This window comes from Pteropus alecto, unplaced genomic scaffold (assembly GCF_000325575.1).
Source record: "Pteropus alecto unplaced genomic scaffold, ASM32557v1 scaffold81, whole genome shotgun sequence".
Taxonomy (NCBI): domain Eukaryota; kingdom Metazoa; phylum Chordata; class Mammalia; order Chiroptera; family Pteropodidae; genus Pteropus; species Pteropus alecto.
The window spans coordinates 16766451-16785084 of NW_006433378.1; the positions used below are offsets into that span (position 1 = coordinate 16766451).

Genomic DNA, 18634 nt, shown 5'->3' on the forward strand with positions numbered 1-18634 from the left:
GCAAGAGAAGGAACTAACATTCAACATTTTAGGGGAGCCCAAATGGTGGCACTGATAAATCAATGTGGTTGTAAAACCCAGGTCCCCTTTCCCACGATGCTATGCTTCTATTTTCTCAATAAATATTTATCACTCATTTGTGTCCCTATCCCCATAGGCTATACCTCTCCTCCACTCCAACTGTCCCTATATCGAAAGTTGGGCCTCAGATCATGTCACATGTAGAAATGTTCTGAAATTCTGAACTCCAGTACACCACTTCCTGAGCAGAAAACTATTCCTCCTAGTTCTCCCTTTTCTTTTTCATCTATTACAACTACTCATCATCCCTGGACTCTTTGTCACTCGCTAAGGTTAGCAGAGGAGGTTTCACTGCCTACATTCCGTTTCTAGCGGCCACCGCCTATGCTCATGATGCCCAGACTGTTGTCCCAGGTAACCTGTCTCCTAATACCCAACTGCCACACTGTGCTCCTCGAGGGCTTCTTAAGTGTCGCTTCTGGATTCTCTTGTGTATAGCCTAGACTTGAAATGCCTAGCTTGAGGAGACAATGGAGTTGTCTCCTGATGATCAGAGAGATAAATGCTATTCTGTACTGCAGGGGTTTCCAACTCAAAACTTCTCGGGAAAAATAAAAAAAAAAAATCATATCCTAAAAGATGCAAAACCATTTTGGGCATGAGAGAGAATGAAAAAGAAAAAAAAATATATCACATTTAACAAAAAAAGAAATTATTTTGATATGGTATTTGGAATTAAGCACACCCTTTACTGGTTTTAAAACATTGCTCTAAATTCCTAAAGCTTTGTTAAAACAGAAACAAGGATTAGAATTCTGCTACTGTACCATTAGGGAAGAGAGACACAATATCTAATAGAATAAAAATATAATAAGTATGCACGATTCATCAAGCTTTTCAATACAAAGATGTTTTAGAAATTAACCAGCTCTACTTTGAGTAGTGTTTTAAAAATCACGTGATCTTTTTGATAGGGATGGAGACCACCTAAATTAGACTCTCTTCTTCTCTCTGCTACTCTTCTCCTCTCTGCTACTCTTCTCAAGTTAAAGTATTTTTTACCACTCAGACTGGCAAACGAGGCTTAGTTTCATTGTCGTAAATCAATTTACCAGGGGTTATCACTCCTGAGAGAGCTGAAAGAATTAAATTTCTGGACTTCTAAGGAAGAAGATTTGGGGCAGGAAATTACCACATTAAGACTTCCAGAAGGTGTTACCACAAACTATTTAGTAGAGAATTCCCCCTGAAAAATTCTGACCACACTTTTCTCATCTAGTGTCTTATAATGGATTCTAGGTCTGGCCCAACTGAGTGATCTGTTTACACCTGCTGATATGCACGAGTAAAAGCTAAGAAATTACTATAAATCTCTGTAGCAATAAAACAGAAAGCCCACATTATAACAAATAAATAATGGACTTGATAACAAAGGAGATATTGGAAATCTGTTTAAGGATAACTCATCCCTAGGAAAATGTAAGGTCCATTAAAAGATATGCACAATTTGAGAATATTGATCGGTGTCTTCCTCAATAAGTATTAAAAACTATTTCTGTATTGACAAAATCTCGTGTCACACAACAGAATGAAAACACAGCAACTCTTGAACCTAGTAATTTGCTTTTATCACTGCATCTTCAATCATGGATGTAAATGAAAATTTCTGCTCACTTTGCTACTTTCTGCTTGACTGGATTTTTTTAATGAAAACGTCTGTTCCTTTCTGACAGAGCACAAGTGTCATTCAAATTTCACACACCAAACAAAGAGCCAACGCGTTTGTTTAGATGCAAAATCATTCGAATGTGTCACTACAAGTCGAAGCACATTTATGGACACTGCAGCTTAAAATCCTCGTAAACAATCAAGCAAAGGTGTCTGAGGAAGGCGTATTCAGGCTCCAAACATCTTCAGACTAGTTCTTCCCTGCTGAAGGCAGTCAGTCCCACCCTTGTATCCTGGCTCTCCTCAAGCAGAAGCCAGTGGAACCCTGCCAAAGCCCATTCCATTACCTCCACATCTTCCAGGTCAACAATCCAAAGTCACTGAAAACGCCATCTTCAGCTGACCTCTCCAGGGAGCAAATATTTTGAAGAGCAAGCATTCCAGGTATGCAGAAGCTAGCCTTTCAATCAAACTAAAATCTTAACTAGTTTTTCAAAAGTTAAGGCCCTATCGAGCATGGAAGACACACACGAAGAAAGCAAAGCTCTTATGTAACATATATAAATGAGGAAATTGTGTGTGATCAAGGCTTATAATCACAGAGGGGTAATTCTAGAGTAGCTCTCATTCTAAATAATACAGTTTCTGTCTTTCGTTTAAAATTGTAAAGATGACCTAACCGTAGATTAGAGGAAAACTATACTTAGGGTCTTGGTTGTTTTAACCTGGAAACACTGCGATTTGGGGAAAATGCTGAGGAAAGACTTTGATTTTTGGCAAGCATATCTGGCTATCAGAATTGTCTAGGAAAAATGTAAGCGATTTGCCATTTTCTGGCCTAAAACAGACTTTCTAATAATGCAATCAGGCTAACAGGCCATGGGATCTCCATTATATAAGCTGAAGGTGACCCATTTAAGGTTTTGATGAAGTGTCGACTCAAGGTCACCCACAAGGAAGGCATGTCTCCCTTTCTCCCAGTCAAAAGAAGCAAAGGGCCAGTTCCCTCTCTTGACCTGACATCCTTCCCTCCCCTGCCATTACACAATAATTCCAGACGTTTCATTTCTGGTTGATATTCAACCTGTCTGGATATCTCAAAGCTTTACCTTTTAAATTTCTATAACAGGGTAGCTGGCTATTTACAAAAGTTTTTAGAAAAATGTATATTTTTAAGACCATAAATGGGAAGCCACCTTTTTGGGCAAACAGGGATGATGATTTAAAAAGCCAATGTTGCAGCAAATAAGTACAAAAGACATCTTTGATAACACTTCTCATGTGCTAATGAACATTCACGGACTATAACAATTAAATAATAGGTAATATGTGTGTTTTCTTGGACTTCTGAGAACTTGCAAAGACCACCTTATCATTCTTTACTCATTTAAGCAGCTGTTTATCTGACATTCCTACTTTAGGAAAGTTTTCCATGTTTTGCTTTCAGACGATATAATGTGCTTCCTTCCAGGTATAAATCCCTAGCTAGTTATAGATCTCCTCACCGTGTCAGATGCTAATCCCAATCTAGAGATCACACCTCTCTATCTATATGGCTAGCAAGAATTTTTTACTTTTAAGTTAAAGTATTTTTAAAATGCTTTTTAAAATTAAATTTTAAGAGAGGATTATGTTTAATTAAAAAATGTGAAAAATCCATACCTGAATACTTCCTAGGGATTTAGGCTTGATTCATTCTATTCTTGTGTACTAGTTGTCATTAACTGGCAGAAAAAGCAAAGCAAAACAACAACAAAATCCCTAGATTCCAGTGGTATCCCAGTATAAGGTGTTATTTGTACATCAATAGCAAGGGCTCCACATTAAGCTCATTCAAATCTAATTAATTCTTATGCATGGAAATCTGGAAATCAAGGGTCCAGGAGACCTTAATAAGACCTGAAAACAATCTTATCATTTGCCTAAAACAAATTCTTATCCCAAATGGTACAACAAACCAACAGAGAAAAATGGAATAAACAGGTATCCATGCTCATATGTTCTTTGTTTAACCAGGGAAGCCTAAATTTACCATTTTAATTTATAAGTAAACTTGCATATATCTTAGACGAAATGTCCAGTGAGCTAAGAGCAAATACTGTGCACTATTAGCAGTACTCTGTATGTCCTTGCCCTTCAGAGACAAGGCTGATTATCAACACACTGGGAGTCACATCAAGTCTCATGACCAATAAACACTTGGAAGCCTGAAGTGGATATAATGACTCAGGAATCATCAAGCCAGGATTTGGGGAAACCATTGCATTGATCAGGTTTCCTAGTCAGTAAGTGTATTGTGGGAAAATGAACAACCCAGGAAGACTCCTATAAAACACTAATATTGAGGATTTCTTGAGTGGGTTGCAGAAAAATGGGCCATAGAAAGAGAATGAGAGTCAGCGGACAGAAAAACAGAAGCAGCAGCATAATTACGGTTTGGGGAGAAGGTGTGATCAACACGTGAATACCACTGAGAGGTTAAGAAGGGCAGAAAAGTGTCCAATGGATGTGACAACATTAAAGGCAGCAAAGAACTCCTTCACTGGAGCTGAAGGGATGGATGCCTGCTAGCAGCTGACTATGCAGAGAGTTGGAGGTGAGAGAGAGAAAAAATAGGAATGACTGACTGCCACCCAAGAAGCATAGCTGTGAATGGGTAGATCAACGGTGGAGGTTAAAGATACAGGGTCAAGGGATTGATGTGAGCATTCGGGAATCTCTAATGAATAGAGAAATATGAGGAGGCTAAAATTCACAGATATATAAAATGAAAATAAAGGGTCTACTGACCAAAGGTCATTATGAAGTCAAAAATGAGATGCAGTAAGGTCATGGAACCTGCTGAAGATAACAGGTGCACTGGTATCCATAATTCTAGACTCAATAAAGAATTCTGCCTAAAAAATTACAATGAGAACAAAAGTGGAATAAGAAAACTAAGCTCAAATTATCTCAAACAGCAAAACATAGAATAATGTCTTGGCATAACGAATGAGCCTATTATGCGCTATGTGCTTGGAGAATACAGAACATCATAAGCCTCTGAATGACAATTAAGTCCGAGTTTTCAATAAAGAGGAAAGAGTTATATGACCTACTCATAGAACTCCTGCAGCCCAGGAGTATTGTATGATAAGGATATCATACAATAAAGAAGATGAGATCTTCGGTGACAGCCAAAGCTTTAAAAAATAAAGAAAAACAAGATTGTACTGTATTCTGGCAATGCAGTCAACACTGAAGGGAAAGATGTAGGGGACTCTAGCTGGGTTAACAGTCTTGAAAATACAGGCACCTAATGAATAAATCAGTAGGATGGCCCCCAAATTTACTGACATGAAAAGATTTAAACCTCTAGAAATAGAATACTTCAAATCTACTCATGAAGAACCTACTAAATACCACATTCATCTCATCATTTAATAAAGGCATTTAAATACGATAGGAATTAATGGTTAGCATACGCAAATATTACCCTAACTCTTAAGGTATAACAGAATCTGAAATAATCCATTACTACTATAAATAACATTTAGAAGTTGGTTTCTATTAAAACAATCCTTTATCATCAGAATTAAAAGCTAAGGATAATAAAACTATCATTAACTAATCTAATCTATGTTTTACCTCTATACACAGATGCTTCTGGTGTATATCAGCTTAAAAGTAGGCACATTTAGGATAGATTAGCTACTATTTTCTAGAGATAAGAGTTTAATGTTCTTTTATCCAGACCTAAAAAAACCTCAAGCTCTTTCCTGATCTGAGATTCCTGTTACTTCTTGGTCGCTAAATAAAATCTGCCCTTCCGCTGTTGATCAATACCAGAGTAAGTAAGGTAAACGACTTTCACGGTAACCTTAAGCGACTCTTCTAACCGAAGTTAAACTGCTGCTTTACAACCTCTGCCTTCTTTATTTTCCCTTCCTCTTCACAATATTCAGCTAAGTCTTCAATTCATTCATTCAATATGCACTTATTAAGTACCTACTATGTGCTAAGAGACGCTCAAAGTTCAGAGGATATTTCAGTGAATGAAACAAAAGTCCCAATTTTCATAGAGCTTACCTTTCAGACTATATATATGTGTATTTCCAAATTTACAGGCTGCAGAAAAGCCTTCTTAGTGTTCAGCACCATTTACTGTTTATTCTCAATATAGCTCTCCAATTATTCTTTCCTCTCGTCAGGCCCTCAGATCCACTGTAAAATTTCTGCCAACCTATCACTCTCTTTTTTAGGGGGTTTGCAATTAAAATTCAAAGATGATGAGGAGCTATATGGCCAGGTTACTACCGATTAAGGAAATGTTACTCCAGAGTACAAGCAGTTTTTTCTCTAATCCAATTGTACCATCTATTAAAAGAAATGACACAATGAAAGGATTTATCCTGAAGCACAGAATATACACTGTAAAACGGACTAAGAACGCAATTATATATATATCTTAAATTTGATTTTAGCATATTCTTGACAAGTTCGAGATAAAAAAAAAACCCACAATGAATGCTCAGATATTTTTCTGGACAACATATAAAAGAAATAATCGAGTGAATTTAACGTCCTTCCAAATTAAAAAATAAAAGTGATTTCGATACTATTCCAAATTTACATAATCAACCATCTTAGCTCTATTCTAATTTTCCAACATTACGTACCAACATTATGTACCAACACTATCAACACAAACTAGTATCCCCTGGACATCCCCATACCTATGTTCTCATTCATATCTTTTCATTTTCTCTATGTTTTAGGATCCATATCAGGCTCTTTGAAGAAGCTTCTACCATATATTCCAGCTCACACCACCTCCTTAACTCACTATTACAGCAATTCCACATTGTACTTACATTAAAAAATTCATAAAGTGGATTATTAATTAGGATTTGTGGTTGGGGGAGAATTTCTAGGGAAGTGGAGCCTGGTTTTAACCACGTTAAGATTGGAACCTGACATTAAATTAGTCGAGAAGATGAGCACGTTTCCAGAGGAACAGTGATCGCAACTACAAACCTCTACAATATCTAAGAGAGTGAAATTCTACTTTAAATTCTGTAAAATAGGTATAAAGGTAATTCTGCACATATATAGTCATGTTATATCCAAGGAAAAGCAAATATCTTCTAAAGTTGGTATATAATACACAGAAAGCTCAGCTCTATTAAATCACAGTATAGCTTTATCCAACTCAAAGTCAAACAGCTAAAAAAGGACACCTCTTTAATACCAATTTGACTTGCAACTTTTAATTTTAAGAGAAATTTTCTAGATTAAAAAAATGACTGGAAGCCTTAAATCCAACTTCTTTCCATAGATCTACTTGAAAATTCCTCTGCAGCAAGAAGAGGTACTAAGTCACTCATTGCCATCTCATTTAGGTGCCTATTCTGCTGTATATCCCTGTATTTCTAAACTCTGTGCTTAAATAGCTATTCCTGGTTTTTTCCACTTCAGGCCTTCCTACTATGGGAAGTGAAACTTCAAATTTGACCCCACCCGTTTCTTTCCCTTCTCACTATCTGTCCAGTAGAGTTTTATCACGTGTACAGCATCTGCATCATGGCTATGCCAATACTGCTCAGGCCTGGGCAGTGACACGTTCTTTATCTTACAGCTTTCTGTCAATTTTTAACATTTGTTTTTCTTTTTCTGAAGTTAATACTTGTCCCATTTTAAAATTTGCATCACTATCTATGCATCCATCAGTACTGTACTTTTCCCAAACGCTGCAACAGAACTCGAAAACCACTCTAAGTATAGGCAAGCCCATCAGGTAATGCATCAGCGCCAGTTTTTTTCCTGGAGATCATCCTCCTGGGACCCTCCCCATTCTCCTCCTCTCTGCACTAGCTGCTCTCCAGACTGGTGCACAACTGTCACCTTGGGACCTCCCTTCACCATCAGGTTTCAAAGCTAAAGCCTGAGACTCACTGACAGGAAAAAAAAAAGGACTCCTGAGACACATCAGCAGCAGGAACTGAAATTTATCAAGGGAACTGGAAGAGAGGGAAAGTTTAATGAAGCCACTTGGTGCCGGGATAAAAAAAGAAAGAGAACAGCATTTATCCCTAAACTCTACAGTGAAACAAATGCTGAGAGCTTTCTGTGTCAAGTACTAAAATCTGAACATTTCATTACATCCTTTGAAACTGAAATTGAAATACAACTTATCTTGTGATTTAGATTCTGTGTCATCTTTGTGACATTTCTCACATTCGTGATGCTACTTCTCAGTGCATTTTAGTCAATTCTTTCATTAAGTATATATATCAAATTACTTTTCTGAAATGTATTGAAATACTTGAGAAAAATTATTTTCTCTAATTTCACTTCAGTATTCTTAATATAATTAACTCTTCCCTTCATAATAAACAGTTATACTTTAATACGTATTATTTGGAGATATTATAAGGATTTTTTGTACCTAATTCACAATACTGAAAATTTTTAAGTCCACAAAAATGCATTTCTTAGTTTTTTTCAAAGAAATATATCAAAAATTTCCTATATTTTGTGATGACTTTGTTTATGACTAACATATTTTACATAACTTTTAAAATATAGTTCACTATTTATAATATAATGAAAATTCGGGGTTTCATGGTAAGAAATTCCATATTTTTATGTGGGGTTTAAGCCACACTGCTGTTCCAAGAACAGTAATAATAGCTACGTGTTCCACTCTAAATTTTTCCCATACATTTTATATTCTTTGTCTGGGTATAATTAGTCAGTCATGTGGCATAAAACACAAAACCCTAAATTCCAAAACATCGTGCACAACTTTCATCATATATAAACCGTATATTCTACTATAGCCCTTTAGAAAATTATTTACTAACTAGAATGGTAAACAAAATCAAGACAGTGTCTCAAGTGTGTTGTTTTGGAAAATAACATGATGAGTGAGAACTGAGTTCCAAAGCCGAAAGGAAAAATCTGTTCCCTTTCTCTGCTCAGGGTAGGAAGTAATGGCAAGAAACACATTACCTGAAAAGGGGGCTCAGAAGTTGACAGGGAAAAAATGAGAACTTCGATGAAAGTCAATAATTACCTTCCTGATTCCCCACCATACTCCCTTGTGATCATTTATATCAGGAAAAGAGAAAAGTCTATGACGACAGACACAGTGTGAGGTTAGCTGGAAATGTTATGGTTCTCCATATGAAATTTATGTTAAGTCAGCAAGCTAATGACTTTGAGATTGAATTATGCAGATGTAACCAGGAAGTAGCTGTTTACTGGTTGGCGTGAAAAGTCCATGTTTCTGACCATCGCGGATCTACTATGACAGTACCAATAGCAAATATTCAGAAGGCAAAATTAGAAACTCGAAATGACGTAATCTACTGTATTCAGCTAAAGTGTTATTAAACCTAAAGGGACTTCTGTCTTTTGTTAATAAAGCAGAAGACAATGTGACCATGCGAAATCTAAGTGACACGTGATTTTTTTTTATGCCAGCGTCTGTCTTCTCTGTTTTATATATGGAAACAATCTAAAAGTAATATGTAAGAGAAATTAAACTCAGAATATGCCTTTCATGAGTTCAGTAACAGTAAACATGGAGGTCATAACTCACTTGTAAAGACAGCCTATAATAATCTCAGTTTTTTGGATTTTCATATTCCAGTTTCTCTTGGAGAGAGCCATTATACATATATGACCAGTAGTCCAACTCGAACACTGCTGGTATCTCATATAAAAATGGCAAAACACGACTAACCAGAGCAGCAGGTGAGTCTTGAGTTTTTATTCACCTTTTTTTATAATTGAATTAGCTTTTAAAAAAAGACCTACCCTCAAAAATTCTAACTTTAGTTGCCAAAAAGCAAAGGTACCATTCATAAAAAAGGTATATATTCAATACCAACCTGAAAATAATTCTTTAGATATAAATTTAAATTAAAAATAGTGACATAATAGTATCTATTATAAATGAAAACAACAATGTTTTTTAAAAACTATTACCCTATTATAAACAATTACCTTATCTTTCTGAAAACAATGAGTTATGCTCCATACATACCTTTTACGGGCCTACCTTCAGGACTCTGCTCACCCTTTGTCTAAATATCTAAAATTTAGACAGTCCATTTCTTCTCCAGTACTTGAAAGCTTGGCTCAAATGCTACTTCCTGCTAAGTCTTCCTTAAATTCCTCAGCTAGAATTCCTCTTTACTCACTCCTAGACTATAAACTCTGAAAGAGATGGGAACACATTTTCCCTATCTTCATGGAGCACATTTATGTGGTCAATAAATACTTACGCAATGAATAGATACGTTACTGGCCATTTTTGTAGAATTTATTTCTCTGTGAATAGTCAATCGAGGGTTTATCAAGATGGAAATTTAGAGAAAAAAAGTTATTTTAATAGTCCCTTTATTATTAACAAATATAGAAATTATAGTGTTTTTTTTTATTTGTTAACAACACCACCACCAAAACCCATATAACTACATGTAGGGGTATCTTTAAACTCAGGATCACAAATCAGTATTAAAAATTTCCTCCATATTATCATACATAATTGAATGATATGAATAAATATCATACATTTATTTTACTAAAGCAACTAGAAGATTTGTAGCCAATAATTGATTATAAAAAAAAATGAATACAAAGGTACCTGCCATGATGTTTATCATAGCATCATTTATAATGAAGGGAACTGAAAGTTTGCCTTTGATTTTTTAAGCTGGTTATTAAGATAAGACAAAGAACCTTTGACCCTCTTCCCTTTCCTGCCTAAGAGATTCAGAGGAAAAGATCTCCTCTTAGGATGTCCACCTCAGCAGCTTAATTTGAATTGAGAATAGTGGATGGGAGGGTGTCAAACAGGGGCCTGGTTACTAGTTTACCTGCTACTAGTTAGTCTCACTGTTTCTGAATTGTCTAACAAAAGTTTACCTGCCAGGAAGGTTCCGTTCCTCTTCAGTTACCTGTGAATTGCCCATTCTCACGTTTGAACTCTCAGACCCCTACCCCCTCTTTTTCTCCTTTGTCCAAAATGACATATGCACCCAGGTTCACCTGTCTTTGGAATTTTCATGCTTATGTGAATTCACCATGCGCATGTATTAAAATTTGATATTCTCTTGTTAATCTGTCTCTGATAATTTGATTATATTAGCCTGGCTAGAAGAACTTAAAAGGTGGGAAGAAAAGTATTATTATTTTTAGCCCCCACAATAACAACCACAACAAAATAACCTAATACCCCAAAATAAGGGATAAACACATTATAGTGTCTAGTTTAATGCTAGTTTGAAAACCGTTTCCCAAAAATATTTTATTTCATGATGATATTATAAAAATCTTAGGTGAAAAAAAGTAGGTCATAAAACTGAAAATAATTACATAATGTCGAAAATAATAAAAGCAAAAAATACGTGGAAAAAAAACAGACTGAAAGGAAGCCAAATGATTTTGGTTATTTCTTGGTAGTGGTTGTATTTTGTAAACATCCTACAATGAGCATGCATTACTTTTGTAATCAGAGAGATTTATTTTAAGTATACCATTGCAATTCTTAGCATGTACTACAAATGAGATGCCCACTAACCTCACTATTCACTTGTCAATGCGTTTGAGAAGCACTGGAACAATATGATGTCAAATAAACTGAGATTTCTTTTTTGTGCCTGTCATCTGAGACCTGCATAGATGGATTTTGTGTTTTAATAAAACACTGACAGCAGAGAACGCCCATAGGGCATAAAGGCAAATTTTCAAAATTTGTTGTTTTTCTTTATGACTCATGTTACTTAATGACTCTTGAATATATCTCCAGTAAAAAAAAAAAAAGACAAAAATTAAAGATGTAACTAAGTAAATCATTCATGCTACCATAACTCTTATCTCAGAAAAAAAACACAAGTGGTTAAAAGTCTCAGAAAGAAGACTTATAATAGCAGGTACAATAATTAAATTGAGAAGATGAAACCAAATTGGAATTAGAATCAGTTAACTGGGGACAATGGAGCTAGGAGAAGAAGGAAGGTTTACTCACTGGTCTTGGTGGATCACCTATGTAGAAGGAAATCATTTCTACAGGTTTTCCTGCTTATGGAAATGGGAAGAAGCGTCACTTTCTAAGTCCTTCCCCACTCAGAGGGACTCTATAAGATAAATGTATTTTCTTCCCATTCAACAATCCACCCTGAAACAAATGTAGCTCCTAGATGCAAATCATTTTGAAAAAAAATAATTAAGCAAGATTCAGGATCTTTCTGAAAACTTAGCAATGATTAATGCTGATTAAATATGGTTGAAAATAAGACTGGTGGCATTTTCTTTTCATTTGGCAGCATGGTGTTTTTAAAAATAAAACATTTTCCCATAAGAAGTTATTCCTACTGTTTAAAGCTCACAAGACAAAACTACCAATAGATAAAAACAACGATCATGCCCTTTCAAGCCTTTTGGCATTTTTTTCGACTATCACTATCTGATGATAGGAAATTTTATGCACTGATTACATAGTTCATCTTTTTCTAATAATAAAAGCAACCCATTTATTATAGAAATTATTAGAAAAAGGCTTAAATAAAATTAAAACCACCAGTAACCTCACCATTTGGAGATAAACATCGATAAAATTTCTTTTCCATGAACATTTTCTTTCATACAGTTGTGTATCAGACTCTATATATGTTGTAACCGCCAGCCCCCGAAAGACACACGGACCACCATAAATCAGTGAGTCACAGGAAACATGCTCTTTATTCAGCCAGCTGGGTCTGCCAGGGGTACGCAGACCCCAAATTAAGCAGCCCCAAAATGTAGAGGTACAGGGTTTTTAAGCCCTAAATTCCATTCCTCATTCTGTCTTAAACACAAAGGTCTATTTTTCTCCTATTCACTACCTGTCAACCCACAGGTCGGGTGTGCAAGCGGGGGTACAGAAGCAGAAAGTTTATTGTTAGAATGTTATGTTCCCATGGGCGATAGCCTATGTTCCCATGGGCGATAGCCAAGCAGTAATTTTCCAGCCAGCACATATACTGGTTTTGAAGTATGACTAATTTGTAATATTCAAAGGTCCCATGTGGAAGATCACATAAAAAGGAATCTGGTGACTAGTCTTCTCCTGAAGACATATCTAGGAATTCTGGTTATTCCTTATGAGTGCATGACATAAACAAAGTTAAAAACGTAGAAACTTCAAGAATCTGCATCTGAGGCCAGGCTCACCAAGCATCATGCCCATGCATGTATGTATAACCCCAGCACACACATCTCCCATGACTTAATATGTAGTTGGACCTACAGAGTGCAAAGATCAATGAAGACTGGAGGGGCCACAGGCACTGATTCACCATCACACTGAATTACTGTGCTGGGACATCTAGGCGTTTACAAGACCCTTAAAGTCTACACTAAAAATGTTCCCCCACCTCTATGCCCAGGTTGTCTTTGTAACATTCTCGAATACTCTTCTGTTGTGTGATGTGTCACAAGAGACTTGCTGTTTAGTATAAACCCAAAAAACTACTCTGGTACAATATATCTATCAGAATATCCAAATACACCCTTTTCACACGAAAGAAGATTAAAATAGTTGTAGATAATTCACACAAAAGCAGCCACCAAAAAACACAGTGTGCTTGTCCTGAAATTGTATTAAAACAATATAATTAAAGATTAAGAGGAATTGAATATCTTCAGTTTCTCAATTTCTTCAATTGAATATCTTCAATTATTCAGACCATATCTGAATAATTTCCTGGTCATTACTATATGTTTAGAAACACATACTTATATGTTTGGAAAGTCCTGAATATAAAATGAAACAGAATGCCATTTAAGATAATAAATCTTTAACATCTAATTCTTTTGGATTAATCTATTAACCTGACTTTGCCCCCATAAATCAACATTAATTTTTTGCATACAATACACCTTGCCTATGCTGGACAGAGACAAGTGCAGAAGGGGATCAATTTCAATGGTGGATCTACACTAATGAAGAGTAGTCATTCAAATCGAAAGGGATTGAAAGCTTTGCAAAGAAAATATTCTCCTTGAGTAATGATAACGATGTGCTTGAATCCCATGAGATAATTAATAAAATGTCCATATGATTAAGACAGATCTTATATGATAGGTAAAGAAGCACAATCAAAAGCAAAGGGTGGAATGAAAAAGTCAACTCACTCTCAAGGGAAATCATCCACTCCACAGGAAGAAAATGGCAACAGCGACTTAATATACTTTCTCCTTCTAGATAAGGAATGCAAGATACTGTAGAGCAAGTACGCCCAGGGCAAATGTGTGGATTAGAGAAAAATAACCCCGAGCAACACCGGATGCTACTTCTGATGGAAAGGTCAGAAAGGTCGCATGCTAGACATAACAGGCATTTTTCTCTCTTCAAGCTTTGTTTCGAATTCTAATATGCTTAATGTTTGAGACAATTTTATTTTGTTTTCTAGGTAGCACCTTTCTGAGAATTAACTTCAGTAACATAATCTCTTCTGTCTAAAGGATATATTTGGACACAGCCAGAGTGTTTAGAAAATACTTATGCTAATGCTAAACAGTAATTCTTTGTTCGAGTATAAAGTAATCTATGAGACTGTTGCCTATTACTACTACCTGGTGGAAAACATTGTCGAGTAGAGATTTAGCCTGTCCCAAGGTCATGGTTGTCTCTTTTATAAACATAACATCTGTTGCAAGTTTTTTAAAAAGTGTTATTTATTGCCTCTAACGCACAGCCTTTCCTCTATGACTTGACTTTGTGAATCAGGTGGATATTGCTCTAATACAATTTAGTGTTAATTCTATAAGGAACACTGGGTTAAGAATTGAAAAGATCTTGAGTGTTGGTCCTGATTCTATCACTAAACAAGCTGTGTGAGTTACAGGACGAGATTCAATCTCACTGACTCTCAATATTTGGGCCTGTGAAGTGAGACTACTTAGGATGAAGTTTCCCTAAATGGTGCATAACAGTTTATCATGATAAAAACAAATATTTTGACAGTTAATTATAGCATTATCATAAATCTTCTGACTTCAGACTTATATCTGAAGACATTTTACACATCTCTTGTTTCTTTTCACAGTGTTTTCTCCCTTGAGTTTCAATTCACTCTTGCCATAGGAGTAAAAGTTGCACAGAGATGGGGAGATACCTGGATTAGGGCCGGGGAGAGTGGCTGGCAACAAGGACCCAATCAATTTGGGGTCAAAAGATTTATCTGCCACAGCTAAGTGGTTCCAGGTAGTGAATTACAATCTTCACGTAGATTCCACCTCTTAGGCAAGTCTAATAATTCTGAATAGAATTATGAAGCAGAAAGTTTTAAGCAAAATGATGTGTATTCACTTCTGAAACAAAACTGCAGTTGTGAGTGCCACATCAGGGGTCATAAGCAATAGTACTCATCCAAAGACCTAGTACCTGTTTCTAGGGACCTTAGAGTCTAAAGAAAATGTATTTGAAACACTTCACACAACGGGCAAGTGAGAACCAACAGAAACATATCACTGACAAGGTCTGCCCCACCTAACTGACTGATTTGTGATCTACTTCCTAACTTATGGCCTCTTGTTGTAACAAGTTAGTTTGAAATACACGATTCCTGGAGACAATTACCCTTATATATTTTCTTGAATTAGGGGTTCTGTATCTAGTGTTTAAGCATTACTTATTTTCATATTATTAAATCACTTACTGACCAGTCAGACAGAAAAGGATAGGAGGCCTTGTAAGTTATTTAGAACAAGGAATAAGGAAGAATAAGGAAACTTTTGAATTATCAAATGTTTAAGAATTTGCTTTTCTAACTCTCTTCACCAATTATGTTATGAGTAGTAAATCAATTGGATGAAATCTTCACTCTAATTCCCAACATTTTCTGTTAACGTCTCCAAACATGCACATGTGTAAACAGTAACCAGTTATGCTGTGATCACATTCATGTTTGACCAAGTACTAAACAGAGCTCCAGAGTCTTCAGCAGTTATCCCTTCTTTCTAAGTTTGCTGTTGGGACTTTTTAAAAAAGATGCCTTTAAGTCTTAACACACAGTCATCAGAATGGATATCCATATTTGTCCATATCCTCCATATACAGATCTCTATGTTCTTATTGACGGCGATATTACTGACAAACAAACTCATGGAAAACATGTAGATGCTAGCTATCTGAGACTGCTGATTGCTACAGTGTCTGGTTACATAAAAATATCAACAAGAAAGAGACCAATAAGCAAGTCAGATTAAATATGGAGTATGACTGTTTCTACAAGAAAAAAGTGTAATAGCATATAAAACTCAATTTTTAAATTAAAAGATAAAGTGAAATTTGTGTTTGGTGAGAGAAATACACATTTAAACCCCAGCGATCAAACTGTTTCCTCTAGTTTGATGTGAGCAAAAAAATGCAATAAAAAATAAATTCCCCAACTCCAATTCCTCAGCTCTGGCCAAATAGGAAGAGTAATCGGTTGTTGCAGGGAAGAAGAAATTAAGAAATTAGCAAAATGCTCAATTTCATGTTAGGTTCTTTCTTCCATGAAGTCTATGTGAAGAAACACACAAGGCTTGATTCTACCAGCCTAGACAGTCAGTGTATGTGAGAATCACCTATGGAATTTGGTAAAATTAAGATTCCTGGGCTCTGCCATCAGGCACTTTCATTCAGCCATCCTGGGATCGGTCCAAGAATTTGTAATTTTAAAAAACACACTGGGTAAATTCACTCTGTGCCAGGAAATTCAGAAATACGTCTCTTGTACTGTCAGAACACAGGCTACCTTAACAGTCCAAAATATAGTCTGAAACAGAGTGGCTATATGCTCAAGGAAGTATGTCTATTTGAGCTAATCAGAGCATCCTTCTTTTTTGTCCCCAAAGATCAGGGCCTTCGACAGCAGCTACATGGCTGGCCGGCTCACCTAAGCAGCGGTAGGGAATCACGATGTGGCCATGGGTCTTGCACTGCTTTCGGCCCCTCTTGCACCAGTTCTGGATGGTCACTGGTTGGTTGGCTTCTACCACATTGGTGATCTGCAGCTCAGGGTAGACCTGGGAGAGCACACAAAAAGCGTAAGTTGTTACCTGCGTCAGGGGCCGGCATGAACAAGCACTTACTTGTTCCACCAGCGCTATTATTCTATCCCCCAACATTCAAGCCTGTTTCGATGCTGATCAAGCTTAAGAAATTCAGGGTAAAGAAAAAGATGCAAGTGACAAGCACTTAATGATTCCATTCAAAACATTAAGCGATGTGACTTATTTTACTGCACCCATTCAGGCTTAAAAAAATAAAATAGAAACAGGAGGAGGTGGACCTCTTCTAAGAATGGGGGCATTTTCAATTTAAAGTAAACAGGTATGAGGATGATAATCTGTAATTTCCTACATCAATGTTACAGTAGATACACCTGGGGATATTACTTTTATTGAAATTCAACCCACTCCTATCTTACTAATTAGGCAAATATTTTACAGGCAGGATATGACACAGCACGTTTCCTATATAAAAATCCTTCTCTTTATTCAAAGTAATTTACATAAGAACAATTTATCAAACAGTTATCAGGGTTGTCATTTAAATAAAGATCTGCATTCATGAATCTCTTCCCTTGATAACTAACTACAGCCCTTTGCTTTGATTATAGTTGTTGGTAAATCATATTTACTGAGCACTTGGAATGACATGTGAAATATCAAATCAATTCTATTTATTAATAATAAGTAGAGATTTGAAAGAAAATATAATCATAAACATTTATTTCAAAAATGTGCTTTCCCTTGAATAAATCTTGCATGTCACTGGGGGTACTGGTTTACCAGGTAAATACAATGAAGAGAGAGAAGTATAAGAGACTGGAGGGTATGGTATAAGCAAGGGAATGGCTATGATGCTGGGCCCTGACATCTAAAGTGGAGGGAAGACAGAACCCAAAGGGAGTGAAACGCAATGAAAAGGCTGTAGTATGAGTCCTACACAATTTTGGCAATAAAGGCGCTAAAGAAAGTGAGGTGATGACAGTCAGAGAGTTGAAATTAAGACTTTGGAGGAGTCACAGTTATCGGTCATTACAAGGAGTATAACACGACCATCGGAGGAAATGGCTGATGGTCGTCGATGAAGGCAAGATGGCTAAAAGAATGAAAACCAAGGAACTGAGGAACTGGAATAGCAGAAGGATCACTGAGGTTGAGAGTAAAATCACTTATGAATCACGAAAGGAGCAGCTGTTTGCATGACTGAAAGCCAGGAGCTAAGTCCTTCAAAGACAAGGGAGAAGGCCACTGAGGATGAAGGATGGCTCCAGGGGGAGGAGGGGGTGATCTAGTTGGAGGGGGTGTACTTCTCAGCCTGTGTGGGGTGTTTTAGGGAGGAGAGGAGGAAGAATGGGTCGGAAGTGGAAATGTGGAGGAAGGAGGACATCCCCATCTCTAGGCACAATGCTATGAGAATTGTGAGAAAAGACTGTCTACCGGAGGAGGACACAGAGGCAGCAGGGCCTTCGGGAGACCACCAGGTTGGAGAGCAAGGGGCGGAGGCCCAGGGCGTGGGGTATGGATATGGAGAAGTTGGCTTCTGATCGTCAGTGACATTCAGAGAGGGCTTGCTGTCTATCTGTGATCTATCTGTCTTTAAACTGTTGCTACTTTTCATTCATTGTGAATTTACTTTGCACTAATTTTGATTTTGTTTAATGTAGCATTAAAATATTATTTAATCTTGATTCCTGAGTGCCTCGCTCACCTCACCCTAGTCTTAACCCTGAGATAAATCAGTTAAAAAAAAAAAGGCATGAAGAAAACAGATAAAAACTGTGGTATATTTAGACAGTGGATGATGATTCAGCACTGAAAAGAACCATGTAAAGACATAGAGGAAGCTTAAATGTGTTGAGGCCCAAAGGAGACCTCCCCCAAATATCTCAAAATGGCATATTAATTATTTCTAATT

At 36.5% G+C, this 18634-nt stretch overlaps 1 protein-coding gene across 7 annotated transcripts in view; it reads right to left on the reverse strand.

Moving 5' to 3' along the window:
• The window catches only part of APP (amyloid beta precursor protein), a 239864-nt gene that overhangs the window by 154483 nt on the left and 66747 nt on the right, over positions 1-18634 (reverse strand). For all 7 annotated transcript variants that reach the window (XM_015586511.2, XM_015586510.2, XM_015586509.2 and 4 more), the window contains exon 3: positions 16605-16734. In XM_015586511.2, coding sequence (XP_015441997.1) covers positions 16605-16734 — 130 coding nt within the window. The remainder of the gene's footprint in view (positions 1-16604; positions 16735-18634) is intronic.